At 44.2% G+C, this 23,473-nt stretch overlaps 2 protein-coding genes and 1 long non-coding RNA gene across 3 annotated transcripts; 2 read left to right on the top strand and 1 right to left on the bottom strand.

The window, feature by feature from the left end:
* The first annotated feature begins 383 nt into the window (after positions 1-383).
* Positions 384-9,556, top strand: RPS19BP1 (ribosomal protein S19 binding protein 1). The gene is made up of 4 exons (XM_084809884.1): positions 384-469; positions 843-986; positions 3,688-3,785; positions 5,973-9,556. Exons 1-4 carry the CDS (start codon positions 418-420, stop codon positions 6,111-6,113), a joined length of 435 nt encoding a protein of 144 aa, XP_084666010.1. The 5' UTR covers positions 384-417; the 3' UTR covers positions 6,114-9,556.
* A 1,203-nt stretch (positions 9,557-10,759) lies between these two features.
* ATF4 (activating transcription factor 4) lies at positions 10,760-13,895 on the bottom strand. Its single transcript, XM_084809883.1, has 3 exons — positions 13,683-13,895; positions 11,963-12,277; positions 10,760-11,710 (listed from the first exon to the last, which is right to left on the bottom strand). The coding sequence occupies exons 2-3, from the start codon at positions 12,177-12,179 to the stop codon at positions 10,854-10,856; spliced, it is 1,074 nt and encodes a 357-aa protein (XP_084666009.1). The 5' UTR covers positions 12,180-12,277; positions 13,683-13,895; the 3' UTR covers positions 10,760-10,853.
* A 389-nt stretch (positions 13,896-14,284) lies between these two features.
* Positions 14,285-22,276, top strand: LOC146339656 (uncharacterized). The gene is made up of 3 exons (XR_014784293.1): positions 14,285-14,656; positions 17,472-17,532; positions 21,650-22,276. It is a non-coding gene; the product is annotated as an uncharacterized LOC146339656 (long non-coding RNA).
* The last annotated feature ends 1,197 nt before the right edge of the window (positions 22,277-23,473 follow it).

Below are 23,473 nucleotides of genomic sequence, written 5' to 3'. Positions count from 1 at the left end.
TCTCTGGGCGGTTCACAAAAATTGCAGCCGTGTTCACTCAACCTCTCCTCCCAAAAACAAGGGGTAGAATCCCGCTAGCGCCCTACTTAGAGTAGACCCATTGAAATGAATGGGGCTTCGGTCTAAGACCCATTCATTTCAATGGGTCTACTCTAAGTAGGGCGCTAGCTGGACTCTACCCAACGCGACCGCTCCTTTCCTCATTCCCTAGCCTTCCTTCTAACAATCAAGCTCAAGCGCAGGAAGAAGCTAAGCGGGAACGGAACTACCGGAGGCGCGGCCAAATTCAGCGCCGTCGAGCAAAGCCGGGAGAGTGGCGGGGCCAGACACGGAAGTGTGCCTAGTCACAGAAAAGACCATAGAGCTGAAGGCGGAAAGAGTGCAATTCACGTGGGGGGAAAGGAGAGGAGAGAAAACATGTCGGCTTCCCTACTGAGGAAGGGTCTGGAACTGCTGGAGACGACGGGAGGTAACGGAAAGCAGTAGGGTGGCTGTGAGAAAGGGACAAAATCCTTTCGCTCTTTAGTCTAATTAGTTTTTTTAGGGCGAAATTCTATGCCTGTTTAGACAGAAAAACGCCCTACAACTTCCAGCATGCCCGAGCCTGCCGTATAGGCCTTTTTTCTGTCTGTACATACATAGGATTGTGGCCTTAGTCTAATTAGGGTTCCATCCTGTGCAAATTTAGACCAAAAAGCCCCACAACTCCCAGCAGCCCGCAGCCATACTGGCTGGGGAAAGCTGGGAGTTGTAGGACTTTTTTCTGTCTAAACGTGCACAGGATTGTATCCTTAGTTGATTGCTTCCCCTGCCCCTCTTCTTTTTCTCTCTCTGCTGGATAGTGTCCACTTCCCGGCCCAAGAGAGCAGCGACCACTGCCCAACCCAACAAGCAGCCGCTGAAAAGGGTGAGAAAGAAGAAATTGTTCTCGGGGTCCAAAAGAGACAGAGCCACAGTCAAAGGCAAAGTCACCAAGTCTGCATTAGGTGAGAGTTGTGGAGTTGGAGCCCATTTTGTTGGAGTTCACTTTTCTTTACTGTCTATCGGTTCCTGGTGTGTGCTTTATTATTTCATTTCTATACCACCCAATAGCCGAAGCTCTCTGGGCAGTTCACAAAAATTAAAACCAAAGAGCACACAATAAGACAATATAAAATATATAAAACATTAAAACCACAGTATAACAATACAACCAGAATACAACCTAGCAGCAATGCAGAGATTTAAAATACAGATTTAAAACAGCAAAGCTAAAAAATTAGAAAACTAAAATGCCCAGGAAAATAAAAAGGTCTTCACCTGGTGCCGGGAAGAATACAGTGTAGGTGCCAGGCAAACCTCACTAGGGAGCTCATTCCACAGCTAGGGTGCCACAGCAGAAAAGGCCCTCCTCCGAGTAGCCACTTGCCTCACTTCCTTTGGCAGGGGCTCACGGAGAAGGGCAGCTGGGGATGATCTTAAGGTCCGAGCAGGCACATATCCTTCAGATAACCTGGCCCCAAGCCGTTAAGGGCTCTGAATGTTAATACCAGCACTTTGCATCAGGCCCGGAAATGGACTGGCAGCCAGTGCAGCTGGAAAGGTACTGCCGTAATATGAGCTCGTTGGCTAGTCCCTGTTAACGATCTTGCTGCTCTATTTTGGACCAGCTGAAGTTTCCAGACCGTTTTCAAAGGCAGCCCCACGTATAACGCATTGCAGTAATCCAGACGAGAAGTTATCAGAGCATGGATAACTGTAGCTAAGCTATCTCTGTCTAGATAAGGGCGTAGTTGGTATACCAGCCTAAACTGATAAAAAGTGCTCCGTGCCACTTAGTTCACCTGTGCCTCAAGTGGCAGTAGTGGATCCAAGAGCACCCCCAAACTACGAACCTTATCCTTTAGGGGGAGTGCAACCCCCTCCAGAACAGGTTGAATATCACCCAGCTGGGCAGACAAACCACCCACTAACAGTACCTCTGTCTTGTCTGGATTGAGCTTCAGTTTATTGGCCCTCATCCAATCCGTTACAGTGCCCAGGCACTGATTCAGAACAACCACTGCCTCACCTGGGTTTGATGAGAAGGAGAGGTAGAGCTGGTTACCTTGTACTTAAGCCTGAAATGTTTTAGACTCATAGAATAGTAGGGTTGGAAGGGGCCTATAAGACCATTGAGTCCAACCACTTGCTTAGTGGAGGAACCTAAGTCAAAGCATCCCTGACAGATGGCTGTCCAGCTTCATCTTGAATGCCTCCAGTGTAGGAGAGCCCACTACATCCGTAGGTAACTGGTTCCATTGGTTTTCCCTCACTTTACCTATGTTTACTGAGTAGATTACTGGGCTTCTGGCTTTGATATGTGGTTTTAGCAACCTCAGTCCTCCTGAGAAACCTGACAAAAACAGGCTGTCGCATAAGAGTACTCAAGTCAACTTTAGAGTGCCATCCTGTGCATGTTTCCTTTGGACAAAGCCCAAATAACAAAATGGTGCTTCCATCTGAGGAAATGCATATAACTTTGCACCATAAATTATCTTTTAACATGCTGCGGTGTTATTTGCAGCTCTCACAAGATATTGTGGGTTTTGGTTTTAACATTCTAAGTATTACAGTATGGTGTAGCTAGATTCTATGATGCACAGATCTGTGTTCAGATTTCCTGTATATGAGATAAAATGTGCTTCCTAAATGGCAAATCAAAGTAGCACTTGAAATGAAAAAAAATAAAATTATTAAATAAGATACGATTCTGCTAGAAGCAGCTTGCCTTAGTGTTACCAACTCTTGAGTTATTCCAGTGGTGGCTGCTTAATTTTATGAAATCATGTCACTCCAGTGTACGTCAAGAATGTAGACTTTGCTTTGAGCACTGCCAGGCCCATAGGTGTCCTGCTCATGCCCAGGCATACAACCTGCCCCTAATACCTGTATCATTTGTAGCACATGTACCAGGAGTTGTCTATCCTTGAACAACTGAATTCATATAAACAATAAATATGTATCAGCTCACAGCTTGGGCATATGGAAATCCCAGTGGAAGTTCATATCCTCAGGCAAAACATCAACAGCATTTTACTCCAACTGATGCTTGTCTAAAACTCTGTATTTCTTATATACAAGGGGAACTGTTAATATGTGAACATTCTGCAAGATTATTTAATATTGTAGCTCTCCACTCCCTAGTCCAGCCTACCTGGCGCCCTCCAGATGTGTTGGACTCACACTCCCATCTGGAGGGGATGATAGGAGTTGTAGTCCAACACATCTGGAAGTCTTCAGGTTCGGGGTGGCTACCCTAGGCCCTTAGCCTAGTCAACGCACTATATCATAAGATTTGTGATTAGCCCATTTTAAGCCTACAGTGATTATTCACATTAGTATACCTTTCTGCTCTCTGCATAAAGTTAACAAGCTTTCTGTTCTGCCTCATAAATGGTTCTAGTTGGTCCAACCAAAGGCCATCTTACTAAATTTATCTGTAGTTTTTGGAGTATAGCCCACACTATACCATGTGATAGGCAAGAATACATTTTTTTATTCCTGTCCACAAGCAGCACCATTAATGCCAAACTTGATGAAGACAGAAAGATTTGAGCTTAGCAGCATAATGTTATACCACACCCAAGCAGAATGCTCCCATACTCACCTTGCTGTGTGTTTTAACCTATGCATAAACATACTCAGTTATTTTCTCATCTTTCCCAGAAGAGTATAAGAAACGTCAGGCTGTTGATCACTTTCAGGAGAATATGGAGTACATGACAAGTAGTCAATTCATTGCAGACAGCACCATCATTCAAAAGGTCAGCCTTCTATTCTGTTCCTTCATAGCTTATTGTGGGAAATATAGCATACTAGGGCTATATATGGGGGTGTGGGATGTGCGCACAGGTGGGTATGGAAAAACTAGAAAATCTCTACACTTCTACTTGCAAGGTATCAATTGAAATGAAGCCTCAGAAAGTTAGACCATGAATCCCAGTATGTAGAGAAGGGCCTTCATGTTCCCTGTGTGACTCCATATTCTTCTACATGTCTCAGTTCCTTCTGCCTTTGTCTTTACCATTCTTGCCAAACTACTTCAGATCCTCAACAGTCAAATGGTATTTTCAGAACAAAGTATTTATGATTGCTGTCTATTTGGAAATAATCATCTAAATGTTTTGCAAGAGCCTACCCTAGTGATAATTGCGATGGAATGTAAATCTGATTGTATGCGTGTGTGTGAGAGAGAGAAGATTCTCACCTACTATATGGGTCCTTTGGCCCCCAAAAGAGAGTATTGGTTGTTTCCTAAATGCCAATGAAAACAGGAAACCAATATGTTTTGCTAGAAAATCCTTGGAAATACTAGTATGGGGCTGTGTGTGCCTTGCACTAAAAAAAATTACAAGTAGAAAGGTAACCCAAATTCTACAATCTAGGTAATTATGTTAATTAAACAAAAATATATACTTGTTTATTTGCATTGTCTTCTTCTTAAATTAATAATATATATATTAACATTATTTGTATACTCCTTTTCAGCCATAACAGTTATCAGAGCAGCTGAATCACATTTATAGGCAAATCATATTGCCTTTACGATAAGGAATCCTGTAAACCCTGTCAAGGCCTTAGAGAAGATACTTTCTGAATATTGTTATCCTGCTAGTCTGAGAGAATATCTAAGGCTAGAAAAATAAGCCAGCTCTTTGCTTTCAGAATAAGAGATGCTGCCAGTGGTCTCAAAGGATGGTATCCTGTACCTCTGCTGTGGAGAACTTTTTTAGGCCTGGATCCGATTGCCCCCCTGGACCCTCCCTACACCTGGTGGGCCAGATGACATTAGGGGTGGGGGATCCTCCCCTTGACATCATCAGGTCCTTGGCTTATACCTTGGTCAGGGAGCCAGCTTCATTTTTTCATAGCCTTCTCTGTGCAGGGATGGGAAGGTGACAGAAGAGCAAAGCAGACTTGTCGAGTTAGCTCCTCCATGTTCCCCACATGGGGAAGGCACGGGAAGAGCAAAGCTGGCTGAGCCATGGCTCTCCAGCTCTCCTACCCCTCTCCTTGTGGAGGGCAAGAGGTTCCCCATCCCTGATGTAGCTCCTGGCTCTGCTCTCCTCAAAGGCAATTGTGAACAGAGTAAGTCATGTCAATTTACTCCAAGAAGTCTGTACTCTGCAGTGCTACGTACCTACAGAAATCCATTAATGGCCCAGTTTTCAAAAGGGCTTTGGACTCTATCCCTAAATCTATAGGATTTCTGTTTAATGTGTTCTGAAAACTGACTGTGAATAGAATGACTGGGAATGGAGGAACGAGTGGCAGTTAGCAATGCCAGACAGGTGTGGGAGGAACACACTGGGGGATCTAGGAATATATATTTCCTGCGATCCTGCACAAGCACCATGAAAGTATGGAATCTGAAACTTTTGTTTTAAGGAAACACATTTTTTTTTACCCCTTGTAGATGTCAAAATAGACTTGCAAGTGGATAGTCAATGCCCACTGAAGTCTCGAAGGCTAGAGGAGGGGCAAAGCAGACGTCAGGGCCATCACCCATTATCTGCTGGAACTGACTACAGTTTACTTCTCTGCCCTATGATCTTTTCTCAGCCTTACCCAGCCCTGCAAAAATCTATGTTCTTCTCTTTCCCTGATGCCTCAACTTAGTGCAGTCCACTCAAGTGTCTTTTCAGTCACTGGGAATGTAATGCCTCTCCCTATGATTAGCAGAATCAGAGTAACAGATGGCAGCATCAAGATCTGCTGGACTCAGGAGAGGATTCTGAACAACATCTGCTCTACCTAGTTCCTCCCATTTGTCACAATGCAGACTTCCTTGGCTGTTTTTTATCACTGATTTACACTAGTCCATGCTTCTTTCAGCAGAGGTTTGGGCTGGAACAAGTTGGATTAAGACTTGGTGACCATAAGTGGTTGTGATACATTAGTAAAGATTAGTTAGGCGTAACTTTTTATTTCCCTTTATATTGTGTCCGAAGGTTTTAGCGCAAAACAGAGGGAGGAAAGCTAGAGATCACCCTCAAGAGAAGGCAAAGAAGAAGCCTGAAGGCACTGTATTCACCGAGGAAGACTTCCAGAAATTTGAGAGAGAGTATTTTGGGGGAGCTGGAGCAGTCTGACCAAAGAAACTGTTGTCTCATTCTTACACAGAAGACATCAAATATCAGAATGCTTCCTTTCTCTAAGTGGTTAGGACTGGAGCCACATTCACTGTATGAAGGTGCAGCTTTTTTACTACTGACTTGTTTGTCATTTCATGCAGAATGTCAGTCTGTTCTCCAGACAAAGAATCCAGATCTCCTTATCACAAAGAAAACTGAATGCTCGCTAATTACCTACTTTGGACTTGCAGCTCTATCACTTAGATACTTCTCCTGCTGTATGAGAGAAAGTCTGGCTTGACAGTCATCCCCAACCCCATCCCTCCAGGAGTTAATGGGCGTATCTATTGTGACTTAAACTGCTAGTTCCTGTTGGCATAGGGGAGAGAAATTGAATGTAAATGTTGGAGCAAGGGGAAAAGTGCTGTTTAGGACAAGCACAGGATGCATTGTTTTTGCTGCAACAGACCAACCCTCTGGAAAGGATTAATATGGAAATCTAGGTTTAGTTCACAAGTATCTGTCTGCCTCAGTCATCATCTTTTGTATATAACTAAGAGCTTGAGACCAGCAAAAGTAGTGTGGAAGACAACTTCACATTTCCACAGCAGTACCACTAGGAAAACTAGAAATGTGACTCATTTTATTTGTTACATTTTCTAAAAACAAATTGCAGCAATTTACATATAGTTCCCTACTATATCCTGTGCAATCATCTCTCAAATGTATCTTAAGTTTCTGTAATGTATGTCAGGCTATATTAGCACTGCTTTTATTAGTAAATGAAAAGGATCTCCTGCTGACTATTTCTGTAATCATTTGTGAGGCTTCACCAACAGTTGGTCTTTTTTTATTCACTTAAAGTGGGTGAGTACCTTGTAGCCTCCCAGATGTTTTGGCTTATGACTCCCTTGGTCCCTCACCATGGGCTATGCTCACTAAGGCTGAGTTGTAGGCCAAAACATCTGGAGGGGGGGCTACAAGTGGCCCACCTCTGACTGAAAAAGTACCAGGAACCACTGTGAACAGTCTGGGAACAGCTGACGCTACAGTGCTTCTGAAGGTGAACAGGAATGGGCAGGCCTGATCAGAAAGCTGGAGCAGAGACTACTGAGCTCTCACATAGCAGGTTATGATTTTTTTTAAACACCAAACACCCTGTTCTGTTAAACTAATTAACACAGGAGTGCTTGGTGTATTTGGGAGAGTTGCTGAAAGTTAAGTATTGGAGAGTGGCTGGTAAAATTACATATTTATGCATTTCTAAAAGTGTACAGTAGTAGAACGGCGCACCGTTGGATTGTTAAGAGTTGCTACACCAAACCCATGCATATGTGCTTTACTAAAAAAAAATTCCACATGACCTGGGCCAGTCCAAAACATTGTTCAACTATTTATTTTCTTCATGTCTCCCCCCGCACACCCCTTGCTAACAGTGAGCTCATTATTAGCATATGTACATCTGTATCATCTTCAGTCAACCTATTCATCAGCATAAGCAAAATTCAAGTGAATTTTAGTGTGCCTCATAAAAGGACAAGATCTGCCTGGAAATATCTGGGATTGGGTCCTACATTCAGGCAGCAGAATGGATACCACTGGTGGAGCAGGATTTCCTCATCCCTGCTTTCTGCAATACGCTGCACACCCTCTAAGGGGGCAGTCCTATGGGGATAGACAGCCGCCTCCAAACATGGAAGCGACTACCTATCCAATGCACGGTGGGAGGAGCGCGGGGGGGATCATCTCCTCTTGTGCTCCAGCCACCCTGCGTTTGCAGCTGGATGGCCAATTTCAGCTGTCCAGCCACAGGAGCTCAGGGTGGAGAGGCCAGACAGCACATAGGAAGTGTCATACCGGCACTTCCAAACACTCCACCCCCGGGAATGCCCCCTTCCCCCCACTCCGTGCTGCTTTTCCAAGCGTGGAGTGCAGGGACTATCTGTGCTGCCTATGAGGCAGCAGGGGAGGGAGTGGAGTGGCAGTTCTCCCAGAACTGACCAATCCTATGGCCATTTAGTCACTGTCTAGCAGCCATAGGATTGCGCCTTAAATTGCTCTGATTTGGAGGGCATGTAGAGGGCTGCAAGGAGAGGGAAATTACATTCTGCTGCCTGAATGTTGGATCTGACCTGTTATACACACAGGTCAAAACAGTGCAGTTCCCCAATAATGTGAAAAATATTCCAAAATCCATTTTCCACTTAACGTAGTTCTACCAACTTCTCCATCACCTTTTGATGAAAATACCATTAGTTTTCTAATTAATTTGGGGGCCGGATACTCACTGGGCTAAATGGGCCTGAAGGCATAGTAAATAACTTGCCCCAAAGGTGGAAGAAGTTATGTCAACCATCCCTTTTGCAGACATAAGGCAGGTTTGAAACAATCTTTTGACTCTTGTGTTCACTTTTTCACTAGGTGTTTGTGTTTCTGCAGCTTCTTGGGTTCTTTGTGTATCTTATTTTTCTGGCATCTGATGTAGAGGGCAGAAACTTAAAGAGGCAATTAAATCTTGTAACAAAACAGGGCAGTGCATAGAGGGAAGAAAAATGTTTCTTCCTTAAAGCCACTCCACAGGAAATATTAAAATTATGTATCCATGTTGGTAATTTGCCTGCTCAGGTACTGTTTCTTGTCTCACTTTGCAAACATATTTGGAGTAGGGGGTAGACTAGTCTTTTATCCAAACTATGGTGCTACTTTGCTACCAAATACCAAATTCTCAGGATAGAATGTCTCTGTAGTCCAAGGCCAGAAGACAAAAAGGAACCTCCAGCAATGCAGAGCATGTTCTTCTGGGTAAAGATGAAAGCTCTTTTTCAAATATGCGATGTCCACCACAGGGAAAGGCGGTGTATATGGCAAAACCATTCAGCCTGCAAATAAAGTTTCTAGCGTGTCCCTGACACACATAATTCCTTACGGGATGGAATTATTCTAGTATTTACTACATGCTTGACAAAAGTAGGCATTCAATTTTAGTTTGTAAACGAACTGCAGAATAGTCTACACAAACAAGTTTTTAAACACATCTTGTGTTATGCTAGTGGCTAGTTCTCTTGAAATATATACAAGTGGAGGGTGAAGGGGTCTATCCTGTGTCCAAGAAATCGGTAGAGGTAGGTGGGCTCAGGGAAAGCTTCTAGTCCAATCCCTTTCCCAGTTTCTCTGAAACCAGCACATCTTGCACAAAGGAAACATGCCATACATTGGGGGGGGGGGGTGGGGGGGTGAAGCATCTACAACCCATGTGAGTTAGGGGAGCGAAGCAGAGGTGCGAAGACATTTTCTCATTCCTCCCAATTTGGAATGCCAGATGCCATTTTAGAAACAGGACTATGGAATATTGTAGAAATGTTAGGAATTTATCTCCGGAGCACTTGAGGTTTAATTGTTTTGGGCTGGAAATGGTTCAGAACTCTACCTGACACCCTATTTTGTCACACTAGACTTTCAAATTTATGTAGTAGAAATGAGAATGAAAGGGAGAAAATGCGAGCAGGGAACATACCTGGAAAAGGAGCTGTCCCCTGCATGTTCACAAGTTTATTCCCAAGTAGGCACAACATTGTTTTACTAGATACCACACATCCTCACGGCTTCCTACCAAAACAAGTTAAAGTGCCCTTATCTTTCTGCACAGGGTAGCATTTGAGACCAGACTAGATGACACACCACCTACATCTGCCACATTCACATAAAACAAGGGAGAGGGCCTTTTTGGTGGCAACCCCGCCCCCTCAATTACAAAATAATCTCCCTGATGAGGCCCACCTGGCACCAACCTTATCTTATCAGCACCAGGTCAAGACCTTTCTCTTCTCCCTGGTATTTGGCAGCATGAGTTTTTAATCGTTCCTGGATTTGTCTCATGGCTATGATTGATTGCGTGAAGTTGTTTTAGATGGGTTGTCTTGTATTATCTGTTCATGTTTTTTATGTAAATGGCTTTTAACCTCTGTATAGTGTATTTTTAATGTTTTTAATCTTTGTACACCGCCCAGAGAGCTTTGACTATTGGGCAGTATAGAAATGTGATAAAGTGGAGTAGGGATCCAATGTTAACAGCCAAGGACTCTACAGGAAAGTGGAGCCAAACGCTACTTTCTTCTCAGCCTAGTATGTACTACATAACATGCCACAGTCCACAAGGCAGTTTCAATTCTTCACTCATGCACTAGTGATAGTAATATGTATTGCAAGAGGCCTGCAAAATAGGTGGCCGAATAAATCTGATTAGATACTTTTGTCCAAAGTAACAGCTGCTCGCTTCAGCATTTTGTTAGCCATGTATAAGTAGCCATTTGCACCAGTTATAGGAAAACTGCAATTGAAGCTGCCTGTACCAGTAAAGCCCGCTTTGACATGATTCATCTCAGAACTATTTATTGGTTGTACCTGCAATGTACACATTTAAATTTACCCTAACAAGCACCAATAGTAATTTCCACAACTAGACTGATGTGTGTGGAAGACTTCCAAATACATCTTCCCAGTTTTTATAGTGCTCCTAGCCTTGTAAAATTAAGGAGTTGCCCATCCTTGTCTTTTCCCATAGTTCAGGCCTATCTGTTTACTTTAGCTTTTAAAGTGTTACATTCAGGAAAGTAACCCTATTTTATGAATGCTTCAAGAAAATCTCCACTCCACATATAAACAAATTAGTAGAAAATAATTTATTAAGCAGTAAAACACAGCTGTTTGCACTTAGCTCTTATATATACATGCATGCAACATCTACTCTTTTTGACTACCCTATTCTGGGACTTTAACTTTTTTACCCTTGGCCTTGCGGACCTCTTCAATCAGATCTTTCAAATACTGAATTTCTTTGCTGAGGGAATCTGCTTTCTCCCTCAGAGCCTCATTCTTCTGCTCAAGTTCTCTACACTCTCCTGATAAGGCCTCTTGCTCTGCCCTTTTCTTCTGCCTATACCTGGTAGCTGCTGTCTTATTTTGTTCCATCTTCTTCAGTTTCTTGTCTATTCTCTTTTCTCCCTTCACCTTTAATGTCACTACCTTCTCTGCAGGGCGATCATAAGGTTTGGGCCGTATGGAACTATCATGCAGAGGTGTAACTGATTGGCCATCACCGAGAGAACTAACAGAAGTAGGACTAACAGGACTTCGCTGGGGTGACCCCAGGTAAGATTCTGGGCTCATGCATATTCCACTATCATTGTCAGAATGTGCTTCATCCTCCCTCTCACACTTGGGAATCACCACCACTAAGATATGGGCTTCAGTTTTCCTATCTCCTTCAAGAACATCTATTTCACTGCCTAATTCTAAGCTTAAAGAATGGTCTGCAGTGGAAGTCAGTGACTCTGTGGAGAGGGCAAGTGGTAACAAGGGGGTCAGTGGGGCCACCTGGTCTGCCCCAGGGGGAGACTTCAGGGAATGGATAATTGGTTCTGTTATCAGTGGAGTTTCTTTATTGGGAATTTCTTGGATGGGAGGGTCAAAAAGATCACTTGTGTCTTCCAATGTGGCCATGAGCTCATCTGGGGAGACGGTGGCTTCCAGGTCATCAATACCTAACAGCGCATCGAAGTCAAATTCCTTCAGATCCATCTTCTCCACCATCCAATCCATGCCAGAGAAGGCATCCTCTGTTACAGAAAAGATAATTTCATTAAGAAAATTGAAAATTCATTAAGGGCAAGGATGTTATATTTTCTCCATTACTTTTCTCTCCTTCAATATACTCAATAGATAGATGTAGAGCTTATGTTTTGAGTCATTATAGTACACATCCTTTAGTATTTTAATTAAGGATGCCACACATTTATTTTCACAGAACTGTAACCCCACAAGGCCATCCAACATTTCCAGAATGTTCTTAATTTGCATCACTGTCTTACCCTGGCTGTTGTCTGTGGCATTATTCAAACTATCCACAGCCAGCCAATCGGAGGAGCCCACTTTAGCCTTGTTGCTGGAGAACCCATTCGAACCGAGGTTCTTGGCCACCTCCAGGTAGTCATCTAAGAGTCCCAAACCTTCCTCAGCCACCAAACACGGCTGGTTGAAGGGGGACAGAAAATCCCCCAACAACATCTCTGTGTTTGAGAAGCTCATTTTGGCCAAGTTTTAGTACTTTGTCGTCGAAAAGTGTAGACAAATAGATGGTGTCTTTGTCGATTACAGCAAGGCTGCTGTGAGATGCCTTGAAAAACCTGGAAGAAACAACCAAAAATTATTTGTTATTACAAAAATGGCCATTTGAGCTGAATTCCCATTATCCCAACCATGGCACAAAACAGACTATACGTGACAACAGTACTGCAGTAATGGGTACAACTTTTAAATTTTATGGGCTACCATCGCTTCATCTGGATCCTATTCAAGGGATAATGCTTATGAATACTAACAAGCTCTACTGTACAACAGCGCCAACTAGGATTGGTCAAAAAATAGTCTCACTTCTGTGAGGCAGCCTACTTGATTTCCTCATAACCATATATGGTCAAAGCCACAACTACAGCTCCACCCACTGCCCTGCTCAGTCTGATTCACACATTCACTAGCAGCAAGTTGCAGCCATTTCATGATCTGCCTGCTGTACATGCCCCCAACCTATAAATAAGCCGCCATTTTGTATCCTGCCACGTTTCCTATCTAGTCAGACTGGACTTAACATCCTGTGTATCTTTCTAAACAAGGTTGAGCAGTAGGCATGAAGAGGTGCCAAATAGTTTGAATTCACATCCAGTGACAAAAATGGGAAACACGTTCCACAAACAGAAAAACCACTTCAGGTTAACAGGGAACTTGTACCATCTCCACTCTTTCCTGAAAGTGCAACACCACTTCCAACCCAGCACACACTATAGATAACACAGAATAACTAGGTATGTAAGTAGGGTAGCCATGTTCTCCCGCCTGCCCACAACAAGGCTCCTAGTTCTTCAAACAGCTACATACCAGTTTAAAATTAGCATCTGAGCTTTTCCCCATCAGTTTATCTGTGCCAGGAAGTTTTACAGGATCAATTTCTGCCTAGCAAGCTGCTGCTAAAAAGGGACAGCACTTCTACTAAAAAAAGGTCTAGGAGCCCTACCTGAAATTCCATCCTTGCCCTATTTGTGGCCGGAAAAGAGCAGAAAGCTAACAATACTTTAAATCCCAGGGGATCTTCTTAGGCATAAAGGGAAATCAGTCTGCCCTCTAATTGGCTTGGGAAACCCAGAGGCTCATTAATCATCTGCTTTCAGCAAATAGACCTGTCGCCCCTCTTTCCCCAGGAGTAGTCTCGCATCCACTGCGACACCCACTCCCTGATCTCTCCTCTCCCTCCCTCCAAGTAGCCTGCTGTTGCGAATACGAGTCACTCCAGTCTCATTTTATCACGCCGTTCCTCCCTTGTACTTCTCTCTGGAGACCCTTAAAAAGGCTCTCTCATAAGTTCCGTGAGGTAACAGCCAGTTCCTCCCGCAAGGATCTTAACCCCAAACCTGGTGATACCATTGCCGCCTTCCCTTCCGCCACTTTTTGTTTTAAGCTCTATTTTACCCCAACCTCCGCCCCCAAACCGTCCTCCCGCATATCCCCGTCTCCCCACCCGCCCTCGGCGATACTCACGCCATGGTTGCAGACGCCTGGAGGTGCCGAGGCCGCGGCCGCTGTTGCTGCGCCTCTGCAGTGGCCGATGCCGCTTGCGCTACCGCCCCTACCATGCCATGGCGGCGGCTGCGGTAGCCAAAACCCCTCCTCGCTTAGTCGGTCAGAGCCGCGCCGGAGAGCGGAATGCGGCGTCTCCAAAGGGCAGCTTCCCCCCTTTTTGCAGACAACGAGGGCGGTGGCGCTCGCGTTTTCTCTTTATATAGTCAACGAGATCCGGCAGGACGCCCCTCTCAAAGATCAAGCGCTCCAGAACAATCCTTCCGCCAGTTGTCTCCAGAGTTAAAATAGCTTCAGTCAAGCATCTTCGCTCCTCAAACACACCTCTCCAAGGCTCTAGAGACCACATGAATAGTTATGCGAGCCTTCGCATCCTGACCCGTTTAGTCCTACTCAAAGACCGCGGAAGGATTCCACGCACTATACTACGCTATCCCACGCCAATACCGGTCTCTGGCGCCTCAATTAAGGTCAGACCACGTGACGCAGAAACGGCCGTCTGGCTTCCTATTGGCTTCCTGAGATTGCTGGGAGGCCTGCGGGCTGAGTAGGCGGGCTCCCGCACTCGAGAGAGCACGTGAACATGAACAACTTGATTGGCCGGCAGTACCGTGTTCACGTGGACTGCGAGCTGCCATTGGCTTAAAAAGGAAAGACGTTAATATATTTCTACGTAAGCTGTGGCGAAATGGGATGTGACGGGACGTTTATTTGTGTCGTTACACGGTGGTTAAAAGCTTAGCCGCCCGAGGTGGCTGGGGAGGGTGCCTTGCTGTATTTTCTTAGGTGCTGTTGCCTTAAGGTGTGGAAAGCTCTGCTCTACCTTCTCTACTTTGGCCGACATTTCCTTCCTCCTTTCGCCATGTTCTCAGAAGAAAAGTGGTGGCTGAGCTCCACAAAGGGGAGTCAGATTCCAGAGGTGCTGCTGTGTTCAGGTTGTTACTGTGGCCACTGACCAGATTCGGACAATGCCCACGGGTGTCAGGTTGCATATCCAACCCCAGCTCAGGGGTTCTCATGGCATGGGAACCCAGTGAGCGTGGGTTATGGGAGGGTTAAAAAAATCCCTTGCATAACCCTAAAACAGACTATGGGTTATGTGAGGGTTGTTTAACCCATGCTGGCCAGGTTCACACAACAGGACAACCCCCAGGTTTTTGTTGTTTACTCACTCAGTTGCTTCCGACACTTCATAACTTCGTGGGCCAGCCCACGCCAGAGCTTCCTGTCAGCCGTCGCCACCCCCAGCTCCCCCAAGGTCGAGTCCGTCACCTCCAGAATATCATCCATCCACCTTGCCCTTGGTCGGCCCCTCTGCCTTTTGCCTTCCACTTTCCCTAGCATCAGCATCTTCTCCAGGGTATACTGTCCTCTCATTATGTGGCTAAAGTACTTCAGTTTTGCCTTTAATATTCCCTCAAGTGAGCAGTCTGGTTTTATTTCCTGGAGTATGGATTGGTTTGATCTTCTTGCAGTCCAAGGCATTCTCAGAATTTTCCTCCAACACCACAGTTCAAAAGCATCTATCTTCCTTCGCTCATCCTTATGGTCCAGCTCTCACAGCCATAGGTTACTACGGGAAATACCATTGCTTTAACTATGCGGACCTTTCTTGTCAGTGTGATGTCTCTGCTCTTAACTATTTTATCAAGTGTTGTCATTGCCGTCCTCCCAAGAAATAAAGGTCTTCTGATTTCCTGGCTGCAGTCAGTGTCTGCAGTAATCTTTGTGCCTAGAAATACAAAGTCTGTCACTGCCTCCATGTTTTCTCCCTCTCTTTGCCAGTTATCAGTCAACTGGTAGCCATAATCTTTGTTTTTTTGAGGTTTAACTGCAACCCAGCTTTTGCACTTCCTTCTTTCACCTTCATGAGGTTCCTCAGCTCCTCCTTGCTTTCAGCCATCAAAGTGGTATCATCTGCATATCTGAGATTGTTAATGTTTCTTCCAGCGATTTTAACTCCAGCCTTGGATTCATCAAGCCCAGCACGTTGCATGATGTGTTCTGCGTACAGGTTGAATAGGTAGGGTGAGAGTATACAACCCTGCCGTACTCCTTTCCCAATCTTAAACCAGTCCGTTGATCCGTGGTCTGTTCTTACCGTTGCTACTTGGTCGTTATACAGATTCCTCAGGAGGCAGACAAGATGACTTGGTATCCCCATACCACCAAGAACTTGCCACAATTTGTTATGATCCACACAGTCAAAGGCTTTAGAATAGTCAATAAAACAGAAATAGATGTTTTTCCGAAACTCCCTGGCTTTCTCCATTATCCAGCGGATATTGGCAATTCGGTCTCTAGTTCCTCTGCCTTTTCTAAACCCAGCTTGTACATCTGGCAATTCTCGTTTCATGAATTGCTGGAGTCTACCTTGCAAGATCTTGAGCATTACCTTACTGGCATGTGAAATAAGTGCTACTGTTCAATAGTTTGAACATTCTTTAGTGTTTTCCGTTTTGGGTATGGGGATATAAGTTGATTTTTTCCAATCTGATGGCCATTCTTGTGTTTTCCAAATTTGCTGGCATATGGCATGCATCACCTTGACAGCATCATCTTGTAAGATTTTAAATAGTTCAGCTGGGATACCATCGTCTCCTGCTTCCTTGTTATTAGCAATGCTTCTTAAGGCCCATTCAACCTCAGTCTTCAGGATGTCTGGCTCTAACTCACTAACCACACCATCAAATCTATCCCAGATATTATCCTTCCTATACAGATTTTCCGTATATTCTTGCCACCTTTTCTTGATCTCTTCTGCTTCTGTTAGGTCCTTGCCATCTTTATTTTTGATCACACCCATTTTTGCCTGGAATTTACCTCCAATGTTTCTGATTTTCTGGAAGAGGTCTCTTGTCCTTCCTATTCTATTATCTTCTTCCACTTCTGTGCATTGCTTGTTTAAAAATAATTCCTTATCTCTTCTGGCTTATCTTCTGGATATTCCTTATCTCTGGAATTTTGCATGTAAAATATCTCCCCCTATCACTGTTGCCTTTTGCTTTCCTTCTTTCTTGGGCTACTTCCACTGTCACAGCAGACAGCAGACAGCCGTCTTGCCGTCTTGGTTTTCTTTTTGTTTGGGACGTTTTTTGTTGCCGCCTCCTGAACAATGTTGTGAACTTCTGTCCATAGTTCTTCCGGGACCGTATCTATTAAATCTAGTCCCTTAAATCTATTCTTCACCTCCACTGCATATTCACTAGGAATATTAGTGAGCTCATATCTAACTGATCTGTGGGTCTTCCCTATTCTCTTTAGTCTGATTCTAAATTGTGCAATAAGAAGTTCATGATCTGAACTACAGTCAGCTCCAGGTCTTGTTTTTACTGACTGTATAGATGTCCGCCACCTTTGGCTACAAACGATGTAGTCACTCTGATTTCTGTGTCGACCATCTGGTGAAGTCCATGTATAAAGTCATTGTTTGCATATTCCAAATGGTGTCTGCAAGTGCTGTAAGCCTTACCATGGGTTAAGTAATCTAAGGTGGGCTGTCATGTCCTAGAAACAACACCACAAAGTCAGCACCCAGCATACCGCCCCACTGCCATTGGCCTCCCCTCTTAGCATGGCCACCTGCAGTCATTAGTTAGGCCTGGCAGTCCCTCCCCCATCCCACTTCTGTTTTTGAACGGGAGCAGAGCAACTGCTATTTTATATTGCCCAATGCCAAACAATATGCATTTTTGGGAGATACAAAATGATGATTATGATATTTATATGTCACCTTTTTTCTCTTGCAAGGAACCCAGGGTGGCATACATGGTCTTCCTCCTCTGTTTTATCCTCACAACAACCCTGCAAGGTAGGTAAGGCTGAGAGTCGGTGACTGGCCCAAAGTCACCCAATGGGTTTCATGACCAATTGGGGACTGAGACCTGTTCTTCTAACCACTACACCACACTGACTCTGGCTGTCTGACTCTGATTCCTGCCCAAAAGCAGCACCACTGCTGTAAGAGGGGGCAGGAGTAGATGACAGCTGTGGGGATTTCTGGCTGCCAGGACCTGTGGGCCCCAGTAGCTATCTGAGTATGCCAGTCGCTGACATCAGGTCTCTGTATGGTGACAGACAAAACACTGCTTCTCCTGTGGAATTCATCTGCCATTTGTGGAGCTCAGCATAAGAGGGCTGGCCATGGAAGTAGCAGCAATCTTATCCATTCATTTGCCTGTGCTGTCTCCTCTGGAGAGTGTGGGGGTGAGGAATAGGCCCAACAAGCCCAGTCCTCCCCATCATGCCACCCACCAAGAGGATAAGGAGGCTGCTCCTCCAAGGAACGGCCACCCACTGCCTCCTTTTCCTCTCTTCTCTGTCTGGATGGTTCTGCTGGGCCCAGGCCTTCCTGCTGTGCTGCCCAAAGGATGAAGGTGTATGACCAGGAAGAGCTTTCTAGATGGAGAAGGCAGGTGAGCTTTTAAGGACAGCTGCAATTATCATATGCCCAATCCTTGCCACTGAGAGAAAGAAAGGCAAAAAGAGCAATCCTATGCAAGTTTAGCCATGCTGGGAGGAGGAATGCTGGGAGTTGTAGGAATTTTTTCGGTCTAAACATGCATAGGATTGCACCCTTAATCATGTGGAGGCAGTGGCTGGTTCTGCAGCTGCTACGTTCTCTCACTCCCCTCCCTCTGCCCCCTTTCTATCCCTCTGAGTGGCATGGCTGACCAGGCACAGGTTGAATACTCACCACTGCACCGCCATCTAGAACGAGAATTCAAATAAGTGAGAGGAGAAGGTGGCTGCTCCCTCCATGACCAACCCTCTATGGTACACTGGCCAGAGGGGGTGGGTGAGCAAGTGGGCAGAGATGGCTCTCCATACTATTTCTCTAGAGTCTAGGCAGCACCATGGCCCCAATCATCTGCCTTCACTTGCTTGCATGCTTCCCCCCACCTGCCCCCTCAAGTACCAATGCTCACAGGAGGCAGCACCATTTCATTGCATGTGTTTGCTCTAGGGGCTTCCTAGCTGGGGGAACTCCTCACATGCACACACACGCATGCATGCACACCCCTTTCCAACCTTTGTTAGGGTACAAGGGTAAGGAAAGACTACTGTTTACTGTTTGATCGCCTCTCCTTTGCTGCTGCTGGTTAGCTGCTTTTCCTTCAAAATAAAAGTAGCAGTATTACATACACTTTAAAAAAAAGCATACTTAACATAAATTTGACCTTTTGTGTTTGGCAATCCATCCTCATTCTGCCAATGTTCTCTGCATAGGTTCACCATTGTATTTTCTACCATGAGGAAAAGATGACTTTTAGTAGAGACCCCTGTTGATGGGAATCAACATGCAAGCCTGTGTTGTTTAGGCTGTGAATAAATAACATAATTGTTTGCGACAACAAATTAAAAAGAGGGGCAGTCTTGGTTTTATTTTGCTTTTTGGAGACCACAGTTTTGACCCACAACTGATCCATGTGCAAAGGAATTCATGATACCAGGATCTATGTTGATCTACAGTATAGAGTGATGCATGATAATGGTGGGAGGGGTGGCCGAAGAGTTGCACAAAACCTTTGACCTCTCCTGTTCCAGTTCTGCCTTTATCAATAACAAAAGACATAGATCTTGCTTCAAGCTCCTGCTTCTATTCACACACACAGTGCTCCATAGTTCTTTGCAATCCAACCATTTATTACTCTTTTTCTTATCACATTTGTATTCTGTCTCTCTGCCACCACCACCCAGAACAGGAGCATTGCTAGGTATTTAAAAGATTCAGGGCTCAGGCCCATAGAACACAAATCTTCATAAAAGTTGCATATAGTAATTAAATTATACAGAGGATAAATCCAGCCAATTTCCCATCCAAATCACCCCAAATAAAAGTATTCAATTAATTTGCAACCCATCCCCAGTTCATCCCAAATCATAAGTTCCTCTTCAGTTGCAATTGATCTTCAATGGCTGTGAAAATAATGCACAAAGAAAGAGCTGTAGGTTTTTCCACCATCCCTGTCACACATATACACACCCACACCTAAAAATTGCAACTTCTGCACCAAAATAGAGTTTTAAAAGTTTGACAACACAAATCCAAAATCAACCCAAAACCAAATCAGGAGGTTACTTTTAATTAATTTCCCAGTTCCATCCAGAACTTCATCAGTCATCATTATCTCATAAATTTAATTCAAAATAAAATAAAATGGTGCCATTCTATGGGGGGCAGAGTCCAAAATGCCAGGTGGGTAATGGGAGGTATGAGGACTTGACAGTGAGGTAGAGGAAAGGGGGCAAGGAAGATTAGGAAGGAGAGCAGAGGGAGAGGATGCACAAAATGAACACTCAGGTTTGGGGGTGGAGATCGGAGGGTAGGGAAGGATGGAGCAAGGACTGGATAGCTTGGAAGAGACAGAGGGAGTCTGGAAAGAGAAAGAGGAGGCAGAGGGCTGGAAAGATGGCTGTCTCCCTTTCTCTGCTCTACAGTTTCTGGGATTGTGTCTTTTTGTGGTGAGGACTTGTGAACTTAGTGTGACCTCTTCATGCCCCACAACACAGGGCAGGGAGCCACACAAAGATCAAGAGGAACCATTATACACATACAGGATCTATCAGGGTACTCAGAGAAAGAACTCCTGCCCAGATTAACCTTTTAGGAGGACAAAACACATGTCCTCTCTTTCTCCTACACTCATCTGTTCCTTCCCTCTCTTCTCTCCCCCTCTCCCCCCTTCCTGGAAAAAATTACCCCTACCCCACACAATTATGCTTAGAAAAAAGTGTCATTTACTACATGGAGGAGGGCATTTGTGGGGGTCAATGCATGCAGGTTTGGGAGTGACAGGGCTGTAGGAAATAGATTCTGAGCTTGGGCCCCATGGACCCAGACCCAGCAGTGCCCCTGCCCAAGAAGCTCAAGGCAGTGTACATGGAGCTATCCCATTTTATACTCACAAGAACCCTGTGAAATAGGCTAGCTTCAAGATCATCCACCAAGCATGTTTGTGTAGAACATTGATCTTGATTTTCTACAGTCCAGGGCCCACACACATTGACCTTAATTCTGTCTTTTGTGACATTACAGTTTTCTCTTTTTAGATAAAATGATATTGCCTCCACTGAGCCTTATCAAAATAGTTTTGGAATTATAGCTGGGCAGCAATTCAGATTAGGCTGCCTAACCAACAGGACTGTTAGCCCAGAGAAAGACGAGGCCCAATAACACCTGTAGCAGTTACTGCCTAATAAGATTACTTTGTTAGCCTCTCATTGAAAATCTCTTTGGACATGCATGGATGAAACCCTTTGCATGAGCTGGTTGTCATTACTCCATTGCATCACCTATTACAGCCTTCCCCAACCTGATGCCCTCCAGATGTGTTTGACTACAACTCACAGCATGCCAGCTAGGACATGCTGAGAACTGTAGCCCAACACATCTGGAGGCACCAGGTTGGGGAAGGCTGACCTATTTATATATAGACAGTTCTTACTGTTTGTGTGGGGCACAATTTTTTGAAGGCAGGCAGGGTCATTTTTACAAGAGTATATACCAAGGGTAGGCAACTTGGTGAACCTATAGATATTTTGGACTACAACTTTCATCAGCATAGCCAATTGTGAAAGATGATGGGAGTTGTAATCCAAAACATTTGGAGGACATCAGGTTGCCACCCCCTGATGTACCCCATACCTGCTTGTGGCTTTCTAATTTTGTCATACTATTATGAACTTGTGTTAAAGTCATGCAGGCCCTAAACACTTTGGGGTTTCAAAATTAACAAGGTCATAAATAATCTTCAAATTCGTCCTCTGGACCTGTTAGCCTGCCCAGAACTAACTAAAGCTGAGCATTTGTCAGGATCCTAGCCCATGGAGCATGATTGCTCTTTAGAAATATTAAACCAATTTCTAAGGCCACCTGTATTTCCTGCCTAATAAATTCTACTCCTCTTCTGTTTCCCCTTAATTAGATTAAATCTTCAACAGGATATAGAAAGAGGAACTTCATTGCCCAAGAGTGGAGAGGGGAGAAAAAAAGCACCAGATGGACACGTCAGCATCTGTGTATCTCATTGACAAAGGAGCAGTTCTCCTGTTTGCTTTAAAGGTCAAACAGATTGTATTGGCTATGCAGATCAACATGTTACAGTAATAGTTTTGAAACATAGTCCTTAGAACACAACTGATTATGTAACAAAGTATCAGATGTGTGCATTTCAAAGATTAATTAGATTTCTTCTATTGCTATTTCTACAAATTTAGTCTGAGTACTTGAAGACAAGTTGCATCCAGGTTCTACCACATACGTTCCAAAATAGATTTTGCTAGCCCAGATCATATGCTCAGTTTTACACATGGCACCCATAGTCTCATTGACTTTGACTTACAAGTTTATCAGTATTTTTTCAGCTCTGAAGCCTTAACTACGTTTGTGTATGTACAACTGAATGACACCCCCTCCAAAGACAAAGAAACCCATAGTTAAAGAATCAACCGGTGCACATTAGGAATACCTTGCTCATTTTACCTGTTATGTTTTCAAACACAGCAAGAAAAGCAATCAAGTCTTTATCACCAGTAAAGTCACTATCTGCAGTATTTCAAGATAGAAAAATACTTGTAGGGGTTAAGTGTGCCAGAATTTTCCACTCAGGATTCAAAGAAACAAAATCCTATTTTAGTTTTGTCATCCACAAAGAACAATCCACAAAAGCACTTTAATAATGCAGAGGGCATTTACTCCCCACCCCCAAAACAAATTTTTAAAAACCTAGGAGATTTCAGTTCATAATTGTGGATGCAGCCTCATTGTGTGATTGGTTGGGCAAATGGGTGGACATAATCACAGAGTGGTGACTGGCTGGCATAAAAGGCACCATATCATTCCTCTCCCTCCTACCCTCACATAGCATTTTCTTTTAAGTGAAAATAAAAAGGTGAAATGTAGATCTTACCCTCTCCCCCACCAATATTTAATACATCTCTATGAAGTTGCTCGTTGTGGGTTTGGACACAAAACACAACTGAGATAAGTAATATGAACTGGCTTGCCCTGTGTTACAAAGAAAATAAAGCCATAGCATCTGTACTGGTGAAAGACTCCAGACAGAAATTCCCTATCACCATGCCAAAATGAGTTAATTCAAAAATCTGAGCTTCGATACCTTTGTTATCTTTTTTGTTTTGTTTTTTAAACAAATACAGTCAGGGCCAGAAATATCGGAACAAGGATTTTGGCAGTTGGCCTCTGTACACCACCACATCGAAGTTGAAAGGAAACACATTCAGATGGGAGTGAAGTCAGGACTTTCAGCTGTAATTCAAGGGTTTGATAAAAGTGGAGCACTAACCATTCAGGAAGTACAGCCAGTGGCATACACACACACCCATCGTTGGTGGCTCATAAGTAATGGAACGAATGGCTGACAAGGAGCTGCATGGCCAGGTGTGGCCTGTTTCCTGGGTACCCCATGGCCAATCAAGCAGACATTTGCATTTGGTAGGTGTTCACTGGAACTCCCAACATGAGGTCCAAAGAGGTGCCTATGCAAGTGAAGGAGGCCATCATTAGGCTGAGGAAACAAAATAAACCCATCAGAGAGATAGCAAAAACATTGGGAATGGCCAATACAACAGTTTGGAACATCCTGAAAAAGAAGGAATTAACTGGCAAGCTCAGCAACAGCAAAAGGCTTGGAAGACCACGGAAGGCAACTAAAGTGGATGACCGCAGAATTCTGCTCATGGTGAAGAGGAACCCTTTCACAACATCTAGCCAGGTCAAGAACACTATT

Source organism: Heloderma suspectum, chromosome 7, assembly GCF_057233095.1.
Source record: "Heloderma suspectum isolate Gila_16-S chromosome 7, 16-S_ref, whole genome shotgun sequence".
In the NCBI taxonomy this organism is placed as follows: domain Eukaryota; kingdom Metazoa; phylum Chordata; class Lepidosauria; order Squamata; family Helodermatidae; genus Heloderma; species Heloderma suspectum.
The sequence above is the reverse complement of the archived record's forward strand: the minus strand, read 5'-3'. Positions and strand labels throughout refer to the sequence as shown.